The following is a 17,946-nucleotide window of genomic DNA, read 5'->3' on the forward strand; positions in this document are numbered from 1 at the left end:
TGACATCACAATCCGTGCGAAATCGTCTTCATAAGAAAAGGTCTTAAGGGCAGAGTAGCGTTTAAGAAGCCATGGTTGTCCGCAAAAAATATCAAAAAAAGATTGAAGTGGGCCCTGGACCACATTTCATGGACCAGTGATGACTGGAATAAGGTGAATTGATCAGATTAGTCGAAAGTAATGCTATTTGGGTCTGATCACAAGGGGTATCACAAGAAAATTTAACATACATTGATTTTTCAGCCAACTGAGCATAACTTTGATTTTCATTTGCAGGTAGAGTCATCGTGTGGGGATCTATGGCTACATCCGGCGTTGGAGAACTTGAATTCATCGATGGAATCATAACCAAGGAGATTTATTTGGATATTTTGAAGCGGAAACTACCAGCGTCTGCACAAAAGCTAAAGTTGGGGCGCAGATATACGTTATAACAAGACGGAGATCCCAAACACACCTCAAAACTGGTTTCGCAATGGTTCAAAGAAAAGCGTATCAAGGTTATGGAGTGTCCAGCACAGTCTCCCGACCTTAATCCAATCGAGCATCTCTGGTCAATTTTGAAAATTAAGGTTCAGAAGCAAAAAATAACAAGCATCCAGCAATTGCGGCAGGTAATCTCAACTGAATGGGACAAAATCACACCGGAAACAACTGCCAAGCTTGTTGAGTCGATGCCACGACGTTGTCAAGCAGTTATTGAAGCCAAAGGAGGTCACACGAAGTACTAAAGCTATTTAAGGCAGAGGGGTGGATAAACTTTTTTTGCGTTATTTTTTTTTTAACATCATATCTCAAATGCAACAGAATATGTTTTTTATTTGAAACTTGAAGGAGTTGACTTTATTTTAACATAAACAATAATAAACTCAACAACAATTAACTGTGTTTTAATTTTCCGTAGGGTTTTTTGAAATAAATCTAGTTTCTCGCTGGGGGTGGATAGACTTTTTTGCATACTGTCGATAGATGGATGAACATTAATAAGCCTTGATTCCTTTTGGCGCCTTCCTACTCTGGATGATTCGAATGAAAAAAAAAAAATGGAAATTGGGTGCCATGACTTTTATTTGATACGAATAAAAACTAAAAATTTATTTTCGAATTCCACAAAAACATTTTCGGAATTATCTCTCCGTTGTGTTATTCTTCGCGTGAAGACGAACACAGCAAAAAAAATAGCATGCAAATCGGATGATCCAGCGAAGAGTTTTGCGTGTTCGTACATTTCTGTTTCTCTCCCTGTTTTATATAGGGCAGAGTGGGGATACTTGATCCCCTTTTCTTATTTTCACCATATCTTTTGAAAAATTTAGTAACTCGCACTCTTTTACATTTTCTGACAGTGTGTAACTTCAAATTTCTATGCTCCTAAAATTAGAACGATACTTGAACCCGTAGATGAACTAGACGCATTTTCGTAGGAGTAAAAAAATTGCGATATTTTCGAAGTTAGGGGAGACTTGATCCCATAGTCAGGAAGCCCTAATCTAATCCATGGAAAAAATCAAACAAAACCCCAAGATAGAATGTTAATTGACTATTTTGGTCATGTTTGTTCTCATTTCACAACCTATAATTGTCAGAAAAAAATTCTATAGCTTATTCTCAACCCTCATGACATTGCATACTTACGGGCGCAATTTTTTATAAACAAGAGAAAGTCAATTATTTTAGCCCTTTTCTTCAGATAATTGATGGATAAATATTAGCTATTGGATAAATATTAGTAATCTCGTTATCAGCAATGACCACGATCCATTGAGAAGAAGAATATACCAGGATCATTTGTACCCATATATTAGGGATCAATTGTACCCAAAATCAACATTTTAGAAAACTTTTTCTGAAAAAAGTTGGGAGTTTTCCATCGCTTTGAAAATATTGTATTTTGAAGTTCATTTCACACTCGAAAGATTGATGTATTGGAATAAATATTTTTGTTATAATATTTCCATGTTAGGAACATTTTAAAATGATGAAAAAAGATCTTCAAGTCACATTTTGTGAAATTGTTTAAACAAAGTTCAATAACCCAAAAACTTATTTTGTTAAAATTTTTTGAGCTTGAACCATTGCTGTTTTGTTTTATTTGGCACATTTTTCTAGAAATTTGATCTTTGTACGACATTCCAGTTTGGAGATATAGCTAAGGAATCAAGTATCCCCAGGGATCAAGTATCCTCATTCTCCCCTATAGATATAGAAGATTGCTTGTGGAACTGAAATATAGCTTAAAACAAAAATATGCGCATTAAGCCCGCCTGGTTTTGGAAATCGGCTATTTTGTCTTCTTTTATTATAAAATCATTTTCTCAAAAACTGTAAGAGATTTCTACATAAAACTTGCTCCAATGTATAAAAAACAGATGTCTGTTCGTGTGCATATAGTTGTCAGACTTTTTTCTATTGGAATATGGGAGAAAATGTGTATTCTTCTTAGTTCGTACATTTAGCACGCCTCTCCCCTACTCGTTTAGCCCTTTCACCCAATACCCATATTGTGGGGGTTTCAACTCGAGGTTTGCTGAGAATCTGAGAGTAATCAATATATTTCTCAAACTAAACGTCCTTGGCATTGTTCCAAATAAAGAACAATCTACCAAGACTAGTTTTCAAAAATGTTTTTATTGATAAAGCACCTATCAACCATCAATAAAAACACCCGGCTTAAATTTAAGATGGAATAACTAAAACAAACGACATTCAAGCCCGGTCAAATAACTCCTGAACAGCGTTCATCAAAATTAGCGGATTTTCACTCCAAACTAAACGGCTAGAATTTGAATAAACCTGTTAACAGAAACGATAACAACAGCTCCGATCCGCTTCAATGAATTAAATTTTCTTAATAAAGATTCATTATGCCGATAAGGGGGAAGATATTTATCATAACGGTCAGCCGCGGCCTAATTAATGGCGAACAATTAATTATGGATCATAACAATGAACGCTTTTGCTCTTGCGTCTCAATTCTCAAATCTTCACCGGGCAAAATTCTTGCACGGAAAATGTGACACATCGTAAAATTTGATGAGGCACAAATAGATCGGTGGCCGGCTGCTGATCGGCGATTTGGCTTGAGGTCTCCCACATTTATCGATGGCCGGCGTTCGTCTTTGTCGTTCAAGAAACCGGAAGTGGGCTAGAGAGAGTGGAGGAATTACCAATAATAGTCACTGCTAGACGACTGGCAGCTGGACCGGAAAACAGATTAAGCTTTGATTTGTGTTTCCAGAGTGGCCTGTATGTTCTGTACAGAGTTTGGGTCTCCTCGGGTCGGACCGGATATCCTGTTTAATGCCCTGTTGAACAAGCCATCATTCCCTTTGCCTCAGCTCTCGGGCTGCGCTAAACTTGCTCAATTAGCTGTTTGCCGAATGATGAGCCGGGATTTATGGGAGGCAATTCCAGACGAATAATTGCCAGCTTGCTTAAGATTTAACGACGATCCCAGGGCGGATGAGCGACCGACCGATGATTGGGCCGTTTCAGTAGACTTTAAACGGTTGCATACTTTATGTTTCTAGGACAGTAATGAAAATTAGGGCTGCTGAGGCACGCAAATTTTGCAGCCTAATTACTTTTTACTAGTTGATAAAATTTAAAGGCTTTTTATTAGAAATAGCTGTGGTTAGTCTTATTTCCATCATATCAAATCACTGTAATTTATCCAAAGTTCAAACGGTTTGAGGATATAAACCTATAACAACAATTTTCTCATCTCAGTTAAAGCATATCAAAACCTTAATCTGATTTCAAACTTTAAATTTTGAATTAGAAATCTGAATCCATATTTTTAACATAAGTGTTACGGACGGAAAATCTGGCAACGCTTTCTCAGCCGTCAACGATTTAGCACCGGGGCAACCAGATCAAAACACGATCGAGAACTAGAGTGGGAGGGAAAACAGTAGAAATTTCTCTTCATCTCGTGCAGCGGAAAGATCAACACGTTGGTTGCTCAAGTGAAATCTCGACCTCAACAGTTTTATTAATATTATATTATTCTACATTATAGTTAAAAGTGATTACCAACTACCACTCTATCAATCGATACGAAATAACCGTATATAGTAAAACGTATATTGGTGAGAATTGTAAAATCGTAAAACCTATCTACAGTAGCTAATTCTTGAAATAATTCTAGTTTAAAGCAAACAATTTGTTATTCTACAATTTGTTATCCTACAATTTGATAACCTAAACAGCACTATAATTTAAACTACAAGTCAAACCGAAAATTGTAAGTACACACAACAAGTTAAAATCATTCAAACAGTAAAAAATAAATATCTATTACAGTTAAAGCCTGTTCACACCAAACCTAACCTCGTTTTGAGTCGTGACTTGCTGAAAGAAATCGGTCCCACCAACAATCGTTCCCAACTTCCAAAGAGAAGCCGGAACAACTCCCAACTCTCAAAGAGCCGGAATTAACACTTTAAAATTTTCGAGATACGATGGCAGAAGGAAACCAGAGTGGATCAGCAGCTGTAACCACCTTCAGCAAGGAGGATTTCAACTGCCAGGCATGTGCTCTTCCGGATGATGCCGGCCCCATGGTGTCCTGCGATTCCTGTCGGCTGTGGTGGCATCAGACGTGTGCGCAGGTGACTCCAGGTGTAGAGTCCCGCCCCTGGCTCTGTACTGGATGCAGGCCCCCACCGTCACTTACCATTTCCACTGTTGCTTCATCGAAAGCGCGTCGCTTGGATCTAAAGCTAAAGCAGCTGGAGGAAAAGCTAACATTAGAAAAAAAGGCGTTGGACGCGGAAAGAAAGGTGTTGGATGTGAAAAAAAAGGCGTTAGACGCGGAAAAGCGCTACCTGGAAGAAAAGCAGAAAATACAACTGGAGCAAGTGGAGCTCGACTCCCAAGGAGGCAGTGTACGCAGTCACGTCAGTCGTTCGGCTGTGAAACAGAAGATAACAGACTGGGTTAAAAATCTTCCGGAAGCTTCGGGAGAGGTGGGAAAATCTAAACTGGAAGAACAACCCACAACATATTTTCCAGGAAAGGAGCTCCTCTTTCCCCCGGATTTCTCCACTCCACAACGCATCGTATTTAAAGGCGACGCCTATCCAAAAGGCGACGCTCTTAAACAACCGCCGAAACAATTTTCTGTGGAACAACAAGTGTCGAGGCAATCGATGGTACCACCCCCCGGGTTGTACCTTCCCAAGTCACTGCCAGCCCCCCATGCAGTAGTCCCCGAACCGCTGCCAGCCCCTCTCGCAGCCGTTCCCTCAACAGCTCATGGTAGGAATACTGTGCTTCAAGGTAACCAAAAGCAGCAACGCCCAGGTAAGCCCGAACCATCTGAAATTCTAAATGAAAATGAGCCCCTAGATTCCTTAATGGATCAATTGGGACTTAGTCCCTCAGAAACCGCCCAAATAATGAATAGTCTGTCCATCTATACACCAACCCCTTCTCAAATGGCAGGCCGCCAAGCTATGTCCCGAGATTTGCCCTTCTTTTCTGGCGATCCAGCTGATTGGCCAGCATTTATTACGTTCTTCACAAGCTCTACAATTGCTTGTGGATATAGCCCTACTGAAAACATACTTCGACTCCAACGTTGCTTGAAGGGCGCTGCTCTAAATTGTGTTCGTAGTCGCCTACACCTCCCACAAGCAGTCCCTTACATTATTAGGACCCTCAAATCAACTTTCGGGCGCCCTGAGCTGCTTATTAACACGCTTCTTGAACAGGTGCGCACCGCTCCCTCTCCAAAGGTTGACAAATTGGATACGTTGATTGAATTCAGCATGGCAGTACAAAGTTTGTGTGATCACTTGGAGGCAGCTGGTCAAACCTCTCACCTTAATAACCCCACACTTCTCAGTCACCTTGTCAAAAAACTTCCAACCTGCTATCAACTTCAATGGGCTGAGTTCATCGAAAATCTTTCTGATGAAAATTTAGGGGATTTCAATGAATTTATTTTTCGTCTAGCCCGTTACGCAAGTCGGGTGACTCTGTATAGTGGTAATGGTGAATTCAATAGTGAAGAAAAGCGGAAACCGAAGCGAAGAAACGTTAACGCCCATACGGAATCACAAATACGAGTTCCCGAAGAATCGGGAAAGTCGTGTCTAGCCTGTGGTAGAGAACAACATCGCCTGAAAGATTGTACAGCGTTCAAGAGTTTTGACATCGACGCTCGTTGGCGCTTCGTGCAAAACCAAGGATTGTGCCGTAACTGTCTTAACTCTCACGGTCGAAGACCATGCCGCGTACCCGGTTGTTGTGGGGTCGATGGTTGCAACAATCGCCATCATCCTGATCTTCATAATCCTCATGCGCCTTCCTCTTCAAATGCCAGCCCAGTTGTTTCCATGGAGAACCATAGTCACCGCAGTTCATCACACTCGTTGCTGTTTAAGATCGTTCCAGTTACGCTGTATGGCAACGACGCAGTAGTGAACACCTATGCCTTCCTAGACGACGGATCATCGCTCACCATGGTGGAAGAGAGCCTGTTGGAGCGGCTAAACGTCGAGGGAGTAAAACAGCCGCTTTGTCTGACGTGGACGGGAAATGTATCTCGTGTCGAGAAAAACTCAGAGGTTGTGTAGCTCAGCATTTCATCGGGTCAAGGCAGACCACTACAGCTACGTAATGCGCGCACCGTCAGACATCTTTCTTTATCTCAACAAAGCCTAGATTTCGAACGGATTGCAGCTAATTTTCCGCATCTTCGGGGGCTTCCCATCAAGAGCTATAAGAAGGCAACTCCGAAGCTACTCATCGGCATCGACAACCTGCACCTCATCGCTCCGTTGAAACTCCGTGAAGGAAGAGCCGAGCAGCCAGTTGCAGTGAAGACGAGGCTAGGGTGGTGTTTGTTTGGTGGATCGTCGGATAATCAGGTGATTTCAACGCTCAACGTTCATCAGTGCGATTGCTCTAGTGATGACTCCCTCCACTCCTTGGTCAAAGATTTTTTCGGCGCGGAGAACATTGCATCGAAACAAAGTATCGAGTTGATTCCTAGAGAAGAGCAGCGAGCTTTGAAGATTCTCGAGGCTACAACAAAGCGCATCGGAAACAGGTACGAGACGGGGCTGCTTTGGAGATTCGACCACTTCGAGATGCCAGAAAGCTACCCCATGGCAGAAAGGCGGTCGGCCTGTCTAGCCCGTAGAATGCAGCGAGATCCAGAGCTTCGGAAGAATCTTGTGAAGCAGATCGACGATTACGTAATCAAGGGCTATGCGCATCGTGCCACAGAGCAGGAATTAGCGGCTGGAGATCCTCGACGCGTGTGGTACTTGCCACTGGGAGCCGTAACAAACCCGAGGAAGCCTGGCAAGGTCAGGCTGATTTGGGATGCAGCGGCCAAAGTATGCGGTGTGTCGCTGAACTCCATGCTCCTGAAGGGTCCAGATCAGCTAACTTCCCTACCCTCAGTTCTGTTCCGGTTCCGCCAGTTTCAGGTAGCTATTTCTGCCGACATCAAGGAAATGTACCATCAAGTAGCCATTCGCCCAGAAGATCGCCATGCTCAACGTTTCTTGTGGCGTGTGGACCCCGAAAAACCAGCTGAAACCTTCGTTATGGACGTTGCAACTTTCGGATCAACATGCTCACCTGCCTCTGCACAATACGTGAAGAACAAAAACGCTGCGGACTTCGCTGATCAATTTCCGAGAGCAGTGGATGGAATTACGCAAGGGACATATGTGGACGATTACTACGACAGTTTTGAGCAAGTTGAGGAAGCAGAACAGGTAGCACTTCAAGTCCAAACTATCCACTCACGAACAGGGTTTCAACTCCACGAATGGCGCTCCAATCGTCCAAAGATTTTGGAGAAACTGGGACAAACGGCTTCGATCGAAACTAAAACACTCAGCCTTGAGATCGATAGGGTCGAACGCGTTTTGGGATTGCTATGGCGACCACGGGAAGATGTCTTGGGATTCCACACAGCTACCAGCGGAACTTAAGGCAGCAATGTCGTCTTCCTCCGCTCCAACAAAACGACAAGTTCTGAGGTGTCTGATGAGCCTTTTTGACCCCCTCGGCCTGCTATCCATTTACACGGTTCAAGGGAAAATCATTCTTCAAGAAATTTGGCGATCTAGCATTCAGTGGGACGAACAGATAGAAGACAATATCCTTCATCGTTGGCAACAATGGACGGCTCTTTTCCAGAACATACAAGACCTCCAGATCCCTCGTTGTTATTTCACCGAAGCAAGTGCAGCCTTGTACCGTCAACTTGAACTGCATATCTTTGTCGACGCTGGCGAAGAGGCTTACGCAGCAGCGGCGTTTTTCAGAACACTCAATTCGGAAGGCACGGCATCTGTAATTCGGGTAGCAGCGAAAACGAAGGTCGCCCCCTTGAAACCAACATCGATCCCCAGGATGGAGCTTCAAGCAGCTGTGTTAGGTGTCAATCTCGCTAACTTTGTTGCTGAAAATCACCAAATAAGTATTCCGAAACGAACGTTCTGGTCGGACTCAAAAACCGTATTAGCCTGGCTGAATTCAGATGGCCGCCGCTACCAGAAGTATGTGGCCCTGCGTATTGGACACATACTTAGTAAAACCAATCCAGCAGAGTGGCGATGGGTGCCCAGTAACCAGAATCCGGCCGATTTAGCCACCAAATAAGGTAAAGGCCCCCAGCTTGAACTCAGCAGCACCTGGTTTCAAGGACCACAATTCTTGCAGCAGCCGGAACAAGCCTGGCCGTCACAGCCCATACCCAGTGTCCCTATCGAAATAGAGCTCAGATCCGTTCACGTTCATCAAGCAGTGCTTATGTACCCAGCGCAAATCAACTTATCCCGCTTTTCCAAATGGAAACGAGCTCTTCGGGCAATGGCCTATGTCTTTAGGTACAAAGACAACCTGAAAAGAACAGTACAGAAAAAAGAAACAAATCTTGGAATTTTGTCTCAGGAAGAACTAGAAACTGCTCAAAACTGGTTGATAGTGATGACACAGTGGCAGTGTTATCCAAAAGAAATGGCCGTTCTGACTTACACCGATGAACATCGAGAAAAGTTACCGACAGTGGATCGTTCCAGCTCTATTTACAAACTTTCTCCAATCATAGACGAAAAGGGAATGTTGCGAATCGACAGTCGTCTTCAAGCCGCAATGGATATACCTTGGTCAATGAAATTCCCCATCACGAACAGCATTTCCACGCCAACCCCGAGACGGTGGTTAACGAACTACGCCAGGTGTACCACATTCCCAAGCTTAGAGTCGTCGTCAAAAGGATCGTGCGCCAATGCCAGTGGTGTAAGGTTAAGAAAACCCTTCCTCGCGTCCCTCGAATGGCTGCTCTCCCCCTTCCACGGCTGGCAACATCAGTGCGTCCGTTCACCTTCGTTGGTTTGGACTTATTCGGACCGCTTACAGTCAAGGTCGGTCGAAGCCAGGTCAAGAGATGGGTGGCACTCTTCACTTGTCTGACGGTACGAGCGGTCCATGTAGAAGTTGTCCACAGTTTGTCGACGCAGTCTTGCATCATGAGCATCCGCCGGTTCATCGGGCGCAGAGGGCCTCCTGCTGAAATTTACTCCGACAATGGCACCAACTTGTACGGACCTTCGCGTGTTTTACAAGAGCAGATGAGAGCGGTTCACGAAGATCTAGCCACGACGTTCACCACTACCTCTACTAAATGGAACTTTATCCCACCAAGCACCCCCCACATGGGCGGCTCGTGGGAGAGAATGGTGCGATCCATAAAAACTGCAATGGAAGCGGCAAACGGGGAACGTAATTTAGACGACGAAGCGCTGCTAACCCTGACCATCGACGCCGAGTATATGGTAAACTCCAGGCCTCTAACGTACATGCCTTTAGAGTCAGATGAAAGCGAATCTCTTACTCCAAACCACTTCATCCACTGCAGTTCAAAGGGCATTAAACCGCCTACCGCGAAACCCACCAACGTCGTGGACGCGCTACGCACATCACTAGGACAAGTAAACCGTCAGCTCGACATTTTCTGGCACCGATGGGTTCAAGAATATTTGCCGACACTAACTCGCCGTACCAAATGGTTTGAAGATGTGGCGCCGATAGCCGAAGGGAACCTGGTCGTTATCGTCGATGAGTCGAAGAGAAACGATTGGGTCCGGGGCCGGGTTGTCAAGTTATTTCCGGGGACAGATGGTAGAGTAAGGAGGGCGTTGGTACAGACTTCAAAAGGGGGGCTCATAAAACGGGCGGTATCAAAGCTAGCTATACTGGATGTGGCGACGGATTGTAAAGCTGATCTTGGTTACTCGGGCGATCAGCTTTACGGGGAGGAGGATGTTACGGACGGAAAATCTGGCAACGCTTTCTCAGCCGTCAACGATTTAGCACCGGGGCAACCAGATCAAAACACGATCGAGAACTAGAGTGGGAGGGAAAACAGTAGAAATTTCTCTTCATCTCGTGCAGCGGAAAGATCAACACGTTGGTTGCTCAAATGAAATCTCGACCTCAACAGTTTTATTAATATTATATTATTCTACATTATAGTTAAAAGTGATTACCAACTACCACTCTATCAATCGATACGAAATAACCGTATATAGTAAAACGTATATTGGTGAGAATTGTAAAATCGTAAAACCTATCTACAGTAGCTAATTCTTGAAATAATTCTAGTTTAAAGCAAACAATTTGTTATTCTACAATTTGTTATCCTACAATTTGATAACCTAAACAGCACTATAATTTAAACTACAAGTCAAACCGAAAATTGTAAGTACACACAACAAGTTAAAATCATTCAAACAGTAAAAAATAAATATCTATTACAGTTAAAGCCTGTTCACACCAAACCTAACCTCGTTTTGAGTCGTGACTTGCTGAAAGAAATCGGTCCCACCAACAATCGTTCCCAACTTCCAAAGAGAAGCCGGAACAACTCCCAACTCTCAAAGAGCCGGAATTAACAATAAGTTCTATATTTCAATTATGAGTCTTACTTCTTAATCTAAAGCTGAATCTAAATCTGGGATTAGGTTTTGGAGTAAGGTGGCCAGACTGCTCGGTTCTATTCGGGTTTGCCTGGATGTTTAATACATAATTTGGAAACAGTCCGCTCCGGCCCGGTTGCCCGGATTTTGTCCGGATATATTAATTTTATTTGGAAAATCTATAAATTTTCATTAAAGCTCCTTCGTTAGTTGAGTTCGGATTTTCTTGCATGGAAATTTTGTTTTCAGATTCTGTATCCCAGGCTGCCACGAGTTGTCGCTTCAGGATATCTACACCTTCATGTTTTTTAGAGCAGACTTCGGTCTCCAACAACTCCAAACAGCGAAGTCCATAGGGTTCAGGTCTAGCGAACTCGCCGGCCACTCGGAACTCGAAATGAACCTTGGAAAAAGCTGCTCAATCTAAAGTTGGGTTTTCTTCGCTTTGTGAGTCGGCGCCGAGTCCTGTTGGAAAACCCAATCCCTGGAACCAAAATTTCGACGTGCCCACGGTTCGAAGACATTCTTTAGAACTAGTTCCCGATATGTATATTGGTGGATCTTCACTCCTTCAGGGACAAAAACCAGCGGAGTCCGGCCATCACGGGTGATTCCGACCCAAACCATCACCGATGCTGGTTTCTGTCGCCGGGTGGCCGTCAGCAAGTTGACATGGCTCCGTGATCTGTCTGGCAACAAAACTCTGTCGTTCAGCTTATTCACGAACTGATGTACGGTGAAGAGTTTTTCGTCGGTAAACACGATATTCTTCAACCATCCTTCCACGGCCCTCTTCAGCAGCGCCTTCGCTCTTTTTACCAGTTCCTGTTTCTGTTTCACAGTAAGGTCTTGAAGGTCTTTTTGATTTTGTAGGGCTTGGTCTGAAGTTTATCTTTCAGGATCCGACGGAAACTTCGATCCGATATGTTGAGATCCTCTGCCAATTTAGTGGCACTACGACGATGATTTCTCTTAAGGTGCTTCTTGACGATCTTCGCCATGGCAGGTGTCACCACAGTAGGTCGTTTTTGGCGTTTCCGGTCTCCAGGTAAACTTCTGCACACACTTATATCGGACAGCTCACGTACTATGTCCTTCTGCCGTTTGCCACCTAGGAACGAGGCAACTGCAGCGCTACGTTTCTGTTCGTGATCCATTTTTTCGGATAACACCTGATTTCAAAAGTAACATCCAATGATTGCTAAGACCTAATGTAAACAAAACGGCGAGGGGTCGTTCAATACTGTTTTGTGTGCAACGAAATAATTACTGTTGAAGTAATGTAGCAGTTCAATTGCCGGACCCTGTATAGTTTCATAACTTTTTGATGAAGAATTTTGATTTACCAAATGGATTTACCAAATCAGGCGTCCTACTTTTTGTCTTTTTTTGATAATATATCATAAATTCAACTGTCTTATATTTTATTCTGGTAAGCCTTATCTTACCCTAATCGTCCTTAGAGAGATAAGACTGAGAGTTGCGAGTGTCCAATGGCGCGAAAAGAAAGTCGGGTGTCGATATGAGACGTCCGCTGGTTGGAAAATTTAGAGGTGAAAAGGTCATACGTTGAACAGTTATAATCCCGAGCCTCGGAATTACCGACAAACGGATGTTGCAATTGCATAAATTTTGAGTAATATTTTTCTTAATTAGACATGTAACGATCGATCTGGCAACATTTTTTAAATGAAAACCCATCCTTCACCAAAATTTTGTTAGCGTGTAGCGGACAAGCAGAGAAAATCCCTGACTGGAAAAACAATAATCGAAAGTATCTGCTCAACGAGTCGAAATCGTCCGAAATCGGACCATATTCGGGAGGAATTCGAAAAAGTTGGCAGCAGGCTCAGCGGAAAATTTGACAAGACGTCATTCATAGTTCCGGTGAAAAAGGTGGTGGACGCGGCGCGAAGAGACTGAGCAGAAAAAGTGGCCAGTTAAAAATGTGGTCCTGTCTACAAAGTCCCAAAAAGGGAAAATCCGTGCTCCACGGAGACAAGAGGTAAGCTAGTGAAAAATAATCACAGCAGACTGCTTCCTAACGGAAACTTGCTCCAACAGGCATTCCGACTGAGAAATCCGGCCATCACAAGAGCAGCTAGGCCAGCAGCTCAGAACAACGAGACCTGGGGGAGGAAGACTGAAATTTGTTGCATCGTTTTCTGCATCGTTTTTTTACTGTTCGGCAAAAAGCCAGCAATTGTTGAAAAGATTTGTAATCGTTCAAATTTTAACTCACGATGATCAGTTTCGTGTAGTGAGTCATGTAACTCAGTTTTTTAGGTGCTAAATTTAGATTTAGCTATATTTTTAGAACAACCATTAATCAAGTCATTTTTATTTATCAGCTTCAAAACTTTGACAAAATTTGAGCGACATAATACGCCTGATCATGCAGGAATTTACCAGAACAAAGCAAAACTTAATTAAATCATTGTTTTATGCAAAACAAGTGCTTTTCAGCATGAAAAAAGTTTTATTAAAAATTACTAAATAAGAAAGTAAAATTTTGAACCTTCGCACTGGTCGGTAGATTGATGAGAGAAATTTGACGTTTGAAATTTTTTTTTCTTTTTTTATTCAGTCTTCCTCCCCCAGAACGAGACGGGTCAGCTAAATGGCCAAACGACCAAATAGTGTCCGGTAAGTCTCGCCAAAAGCGGAAAGGAGAAGGAAACTAAAAGTTCCTTGTTTTCTCCCCCAGAATACTAAAGCCAAGTGCTCGTCCGGGCCACAGACACGCTCTGCAAAAATCGAGAAAACAGAGAAGGGATCGGAAGTCCGTGAGTATCCAAGCAAGCTCGGAAGAACCCCAGCAGAAAAATTAATAAGACGGTTTATCCCCAGGACCTCTTTCTTGGCAAATTCTTTTCTTTTGACCAACTCAATTGGACATTGCACATAACTTTGACAAAGCCTTCGCAAAGCCTTCGTCTCCATACCTTCTCAATTACCATCCATCTCGCGAGCCCAGCTGCACAACATCCTCACCGGAACAGGCTGCACAGCTACGAGGGCCGCATTCAAGATTCCGGTCACTTTCGTCTCGCTACTCCAGGGGCGTGATTCTGGTAGAGCAATCACTCACTCCGGCCGCACACGGGTTACTACTTCAGTGGCGACAAATTCCGGGAAACGGCAGCCGAATCCGAGCGGATCCAATCGCCGCATAAGTGGCGAATTCTCGGTAATTCAGTCTGCCGAATCCGAGCGCAGCAGATCGCAGAACGAGTGGAAAGAAACCCGCCAAGTCTGCCGAATCCGATCGCCACATCCGTGGCGAATATCCGGTAATTCAGGGACCAAATCTGACCCAAATTCATTGCCTCATCAGTGGCGCAGCATCCGGCAATACTTCCGCCAAATTCGAGTCTTCCGATCGCCGCACCAGGGGCGAGAAAATCCCGGCGAACCGGTACTGAGTCCATTCGCTTTTCATCACCGCACCAGTGGCGAAGGTATTCCGGAGGTATTGCTGCCGAACCGAAGCGAATTTCATCGCTGCGGCAGGGGCCAACATCCGACGAATCCAAAGCGAACTTCGTCGCCGCGTACAATCCCGGAGACAATCGTCGAAGCCGCTTGCGTTCCTTCGCCGCACTGGTGGCGAAGAAACCCCGGCGGGCAAGGGCCGAATCCATTCGCTTTCGATCGCCGCATCCGTGGCGAAGAATCCGTCGCCGCATTCTTCGCCACACCAGTGGCGAAAGAATCCCGGTTGTACCGCTGCCGATTCGGAACGAATCTCGATCGCTGCATCAGTGGCAAACATCCGCTGGATCAGCCGCCGAAACTCAATGCCGTCGATCGCCGCATCCGTGGCGAAACCCCTGTGGGATTCAAACGCCGCATCAGTGGCGAATATCCGGTGGAGCAACCACCGCGAATATGGCGAATATCCAGGGGTTCCACCGCCGCATCAGTGGCGAATATCCGGAGGAACAGCCGCCAATCCGGGCCGAATTCCATCGCCGCATCAGTGGCGAACATCCGGCGCACAGGTTCCAAGTCCGTGCACAGCAGATCGCCGCACCAGAGGCGAGAGATATTGCTAGTTCAGGCCGAGGAGGAAGTACAAGCCATTTTGGGGAGATGGGAGGGATGAGTCACAAAATGTTGCCTGATACACGCAAAATTATCTCTTTTGCGGCACCGACCACGATCAGCCTCCATAATACGGAACAGTCGAAGAACAGTGGTGTGGAATCAAGAATGGCTTTATAACGACGAGCCGTGGTACTCTCGGTAAAATTTGTGGAAGAAGAAGTGAATCGATGTCGGACGAAACTTAGAGGATGGTGGATGATCGGAGAAAGGCGAAAGTCGGAATTGAACAGGCATGTACCGGGCCATCCAAAGCAGCCACAGGATTACGATATGTGGAGAGGGAAAAGGCAGTTAAACGAGCTTGTAGACGAGAAAAGAGAGCCAACACAAACTCCCTAGCCGAAGAGGAAGGAAGAGACATTCGACTACTTTATTTATGGCATTTCTCGCTGCCTTAGTGGAGCAAGGACTTATGCTAGGATGCGGCTTAAATACTGAGCAGGTCAGTTATTGACAGATCGAACAGACCAGCTCAAACAATGGACTGAGCAGCCAACAGAACCCGCAGCAGTCGCATAAATGGCATCAATTCGGATGCTCCCTCGCTGACTGAAATAGACGGCAATCAAAGACATGAAATCCAACGAAGCACCTGGGATCGATTGCATCCCTGCTGAAATCCTCTAAGCCGACCCTGCCTTACCAGCACAAATGTTGCACCGTCTTTTAGCTGACATTAGGGATACTGCAACATTCCTGGCCGACTGGATGTTGGATATCCTCGTAAAGGTCCCGAAGAAAGGAAACCTGACAGAGGGCGGTTACTGGTTAGGCATAACGTTGATCTGTATAACCCTCAAAGTACTCTGCAAAATGATCCTGAACAAGATCTAGGAGAAAATCGACGCTACCCTCCGACGGCAACAAGCTGGATTCCGATCTGGAGGATCATGTGTGGACCACATCACAACGCTACGAATCATACTTGAACAAATCAACGAATTCCAGGATTCTCTTCTGCTGGTGTTTGTTGATTTTCAAAAAGCATTTGACCGTCAGAGTCATGAAAACATCTGGACGGCTCTAAGGCGACGAGGGGTCCCAGAGAAACTAGTCCATCTCATCGAAGCACAGTACGAGGCATTTTCGTGCAGGGTCTTGCACGACGGTGTTTTGTCCGAACCAATCCCGGTAACTGCTGGAGTGAGACAAGGATGTATTTTATCACCGCAACTCTTTCTCATCGTAATGGATGAGATAATAAATGGATCGATTGACTGTAGAGGATGGAGCAGCTGAACGACCATGACCTGGCGGATGATATTAATTTGCTCGCCCAAACATCACCGGATATGCAGAACAAATTCGATGAACTCACCAAAAGCTCCAAGACAGCAGGTCTCAAAATCAATGTCGAAAAGACGATATTGATGCAAATCAACACAGTAAATCCATCCAATTTCGTGGTAGCTGAGCAACAAGTTAAGAAGGTGGAGTGCTTCCAGTATCTGGGTAGCCTAATAACGTCTGATAGTGGTACCAAGAAAGACATCGAAACCCGGATCAGAACGGCCCGATTTATGTTTGCGAGTCTCTGAAACATCTGGTGGTCACGATAGATCCCTCTACAAAAAAAAAATCCGAATCTTCGACTAAAACGTCGAACGTATTGTTGAACGGGTGCGAAACTTGGTGCACTTATGACACACAGAAATCGAGATTCGGGAACGTAAGTGGAGATGGATTGGGCATACGCTGCGAAGAGATGAGAACGAGATTTGCAGAGAGGCGCTAGAATGGAATCCAGAAGAACATCGAAGAATAGGCAGACCCAGAAACTCGTGGCAGCGAAGTCTAGCCACCGAAATCCGAACTGTCGACGAGAATCTTGACTAGGACCAGGTAAAGACGCTGGTTCGGGATCGTCAACAGTGGAGGTCTTTTACCGCGGCCCTGTGTGCCGGAGAATCGACGCGGGACCATTAAGTAAGTAAGTAAAGACGGGGTTAGATTTTAGAGGGTTTAGCTAGAAATTCCTCCTTCCAACCCTTATATAGTCATTCTTGTTGTGTTCTCTTTCTGCATTCTAAGGCTTGTTAGTAGATAATTTTGTCTTGTTAAATCATATTGGAAGAACGATTCATCTTGCTTCACATTTTTTTCCCGCGATTTTATGATAACTCACCCCTTCCAGAGGATTCATCTTGCACTTCTGCTGGACCAAATGGTGCCAAACTTCCATATTAACTTGAAACTCATTCAGTCACCTTCTGGAGTTTTAAATGTGACATGGAAATTGGCAGGCTGCCTTCCTTCATGTCATGAAGCTAAATTTAATTTTCAGGTGTGTGGACCCCTCCTAAACTGTAAACCTTTTAAAATCACACTTGATGCATGTATGATTGTTAAAACTTTGGTTTACCAAATACAAGAAAACAACAACAAAAACGCAAGCAAAGCGTACATTTTAAGATTCATAAAGAAAAATAAGCTCTTCATTTTCTTAATTCGATCATACAAAAACCCCAAATCATATTTCCAATTACCAAGGCCTTTCTTCGGCTTCTCATCAGCATGCAATCTCCCAAAACAGGGTTTATTACAGCCACGTTAATTTGCATACTGCATGCTGCACTCTCGTTTCGGATGCCTCGTTATTTTACCGGATATCATCTTTCAGGTCCCTGAATTCCGAAGCCCCAAACCCACCCTCACACATACAGACACATCTGCATCCAACTTCAAGCAGCAGCACTCCCTGCCGATCTCAATCCGGAAATCAAATCCAAGATACGGAATCACATATGTGTACATATGAATGCCAAAAGATTTCCTCGGATTGAATGCATTTACAATTCTTGCCGGAGAATTTCCCCCGAAAAGTTGTGAGCAGCAAAAAGTTTGCCAAGGCACCTCCTAACTCACACATTTTAGATTCTGGTGCCAC

General features: G+C 44.4%; 1 protein-coding gene across 1 annotated transcript; it reads left to right on the plus strand.

Annotated features, from left to right (window-relative positions):
* Window positions 1-8,841: 8,841 nt before the first annotated feature.
* On the plus strand, window positions 8,842-10,382 carry LOC129742292 (uncharacterized). The gene is made up of 2 exons (XM_055734173.1): window positions 8,842-9,026; window positions 9,080-10,382. Exons 1-2 carry the CDS (start codon window positions 8,842-8,844, stop codon window positions 10,380-10,382), a joined length of 1,488 nt encoding a protein of 495 aa, XP_055590148.1.
* The last annotated feature ends 7,564 nt before the right edge of the window (window positions 10,383-17,946 follow it).

The sequence above is a fragment of the Uranotaenia lowii genome, chromosome 2 (genome assembly GCF_029784155.1).
Source record: "Uranotaenia lowii strain MFRU-FL chromosome 2, ASM2978415v1, whole genome shotgun sequence".
Taxonomy (NCBI): Eukaryota; Metazoa; Arthropoda; class Insecta; order Diptera; family Culicidae; genus Uranotaenia; species Uranotaenia lowii.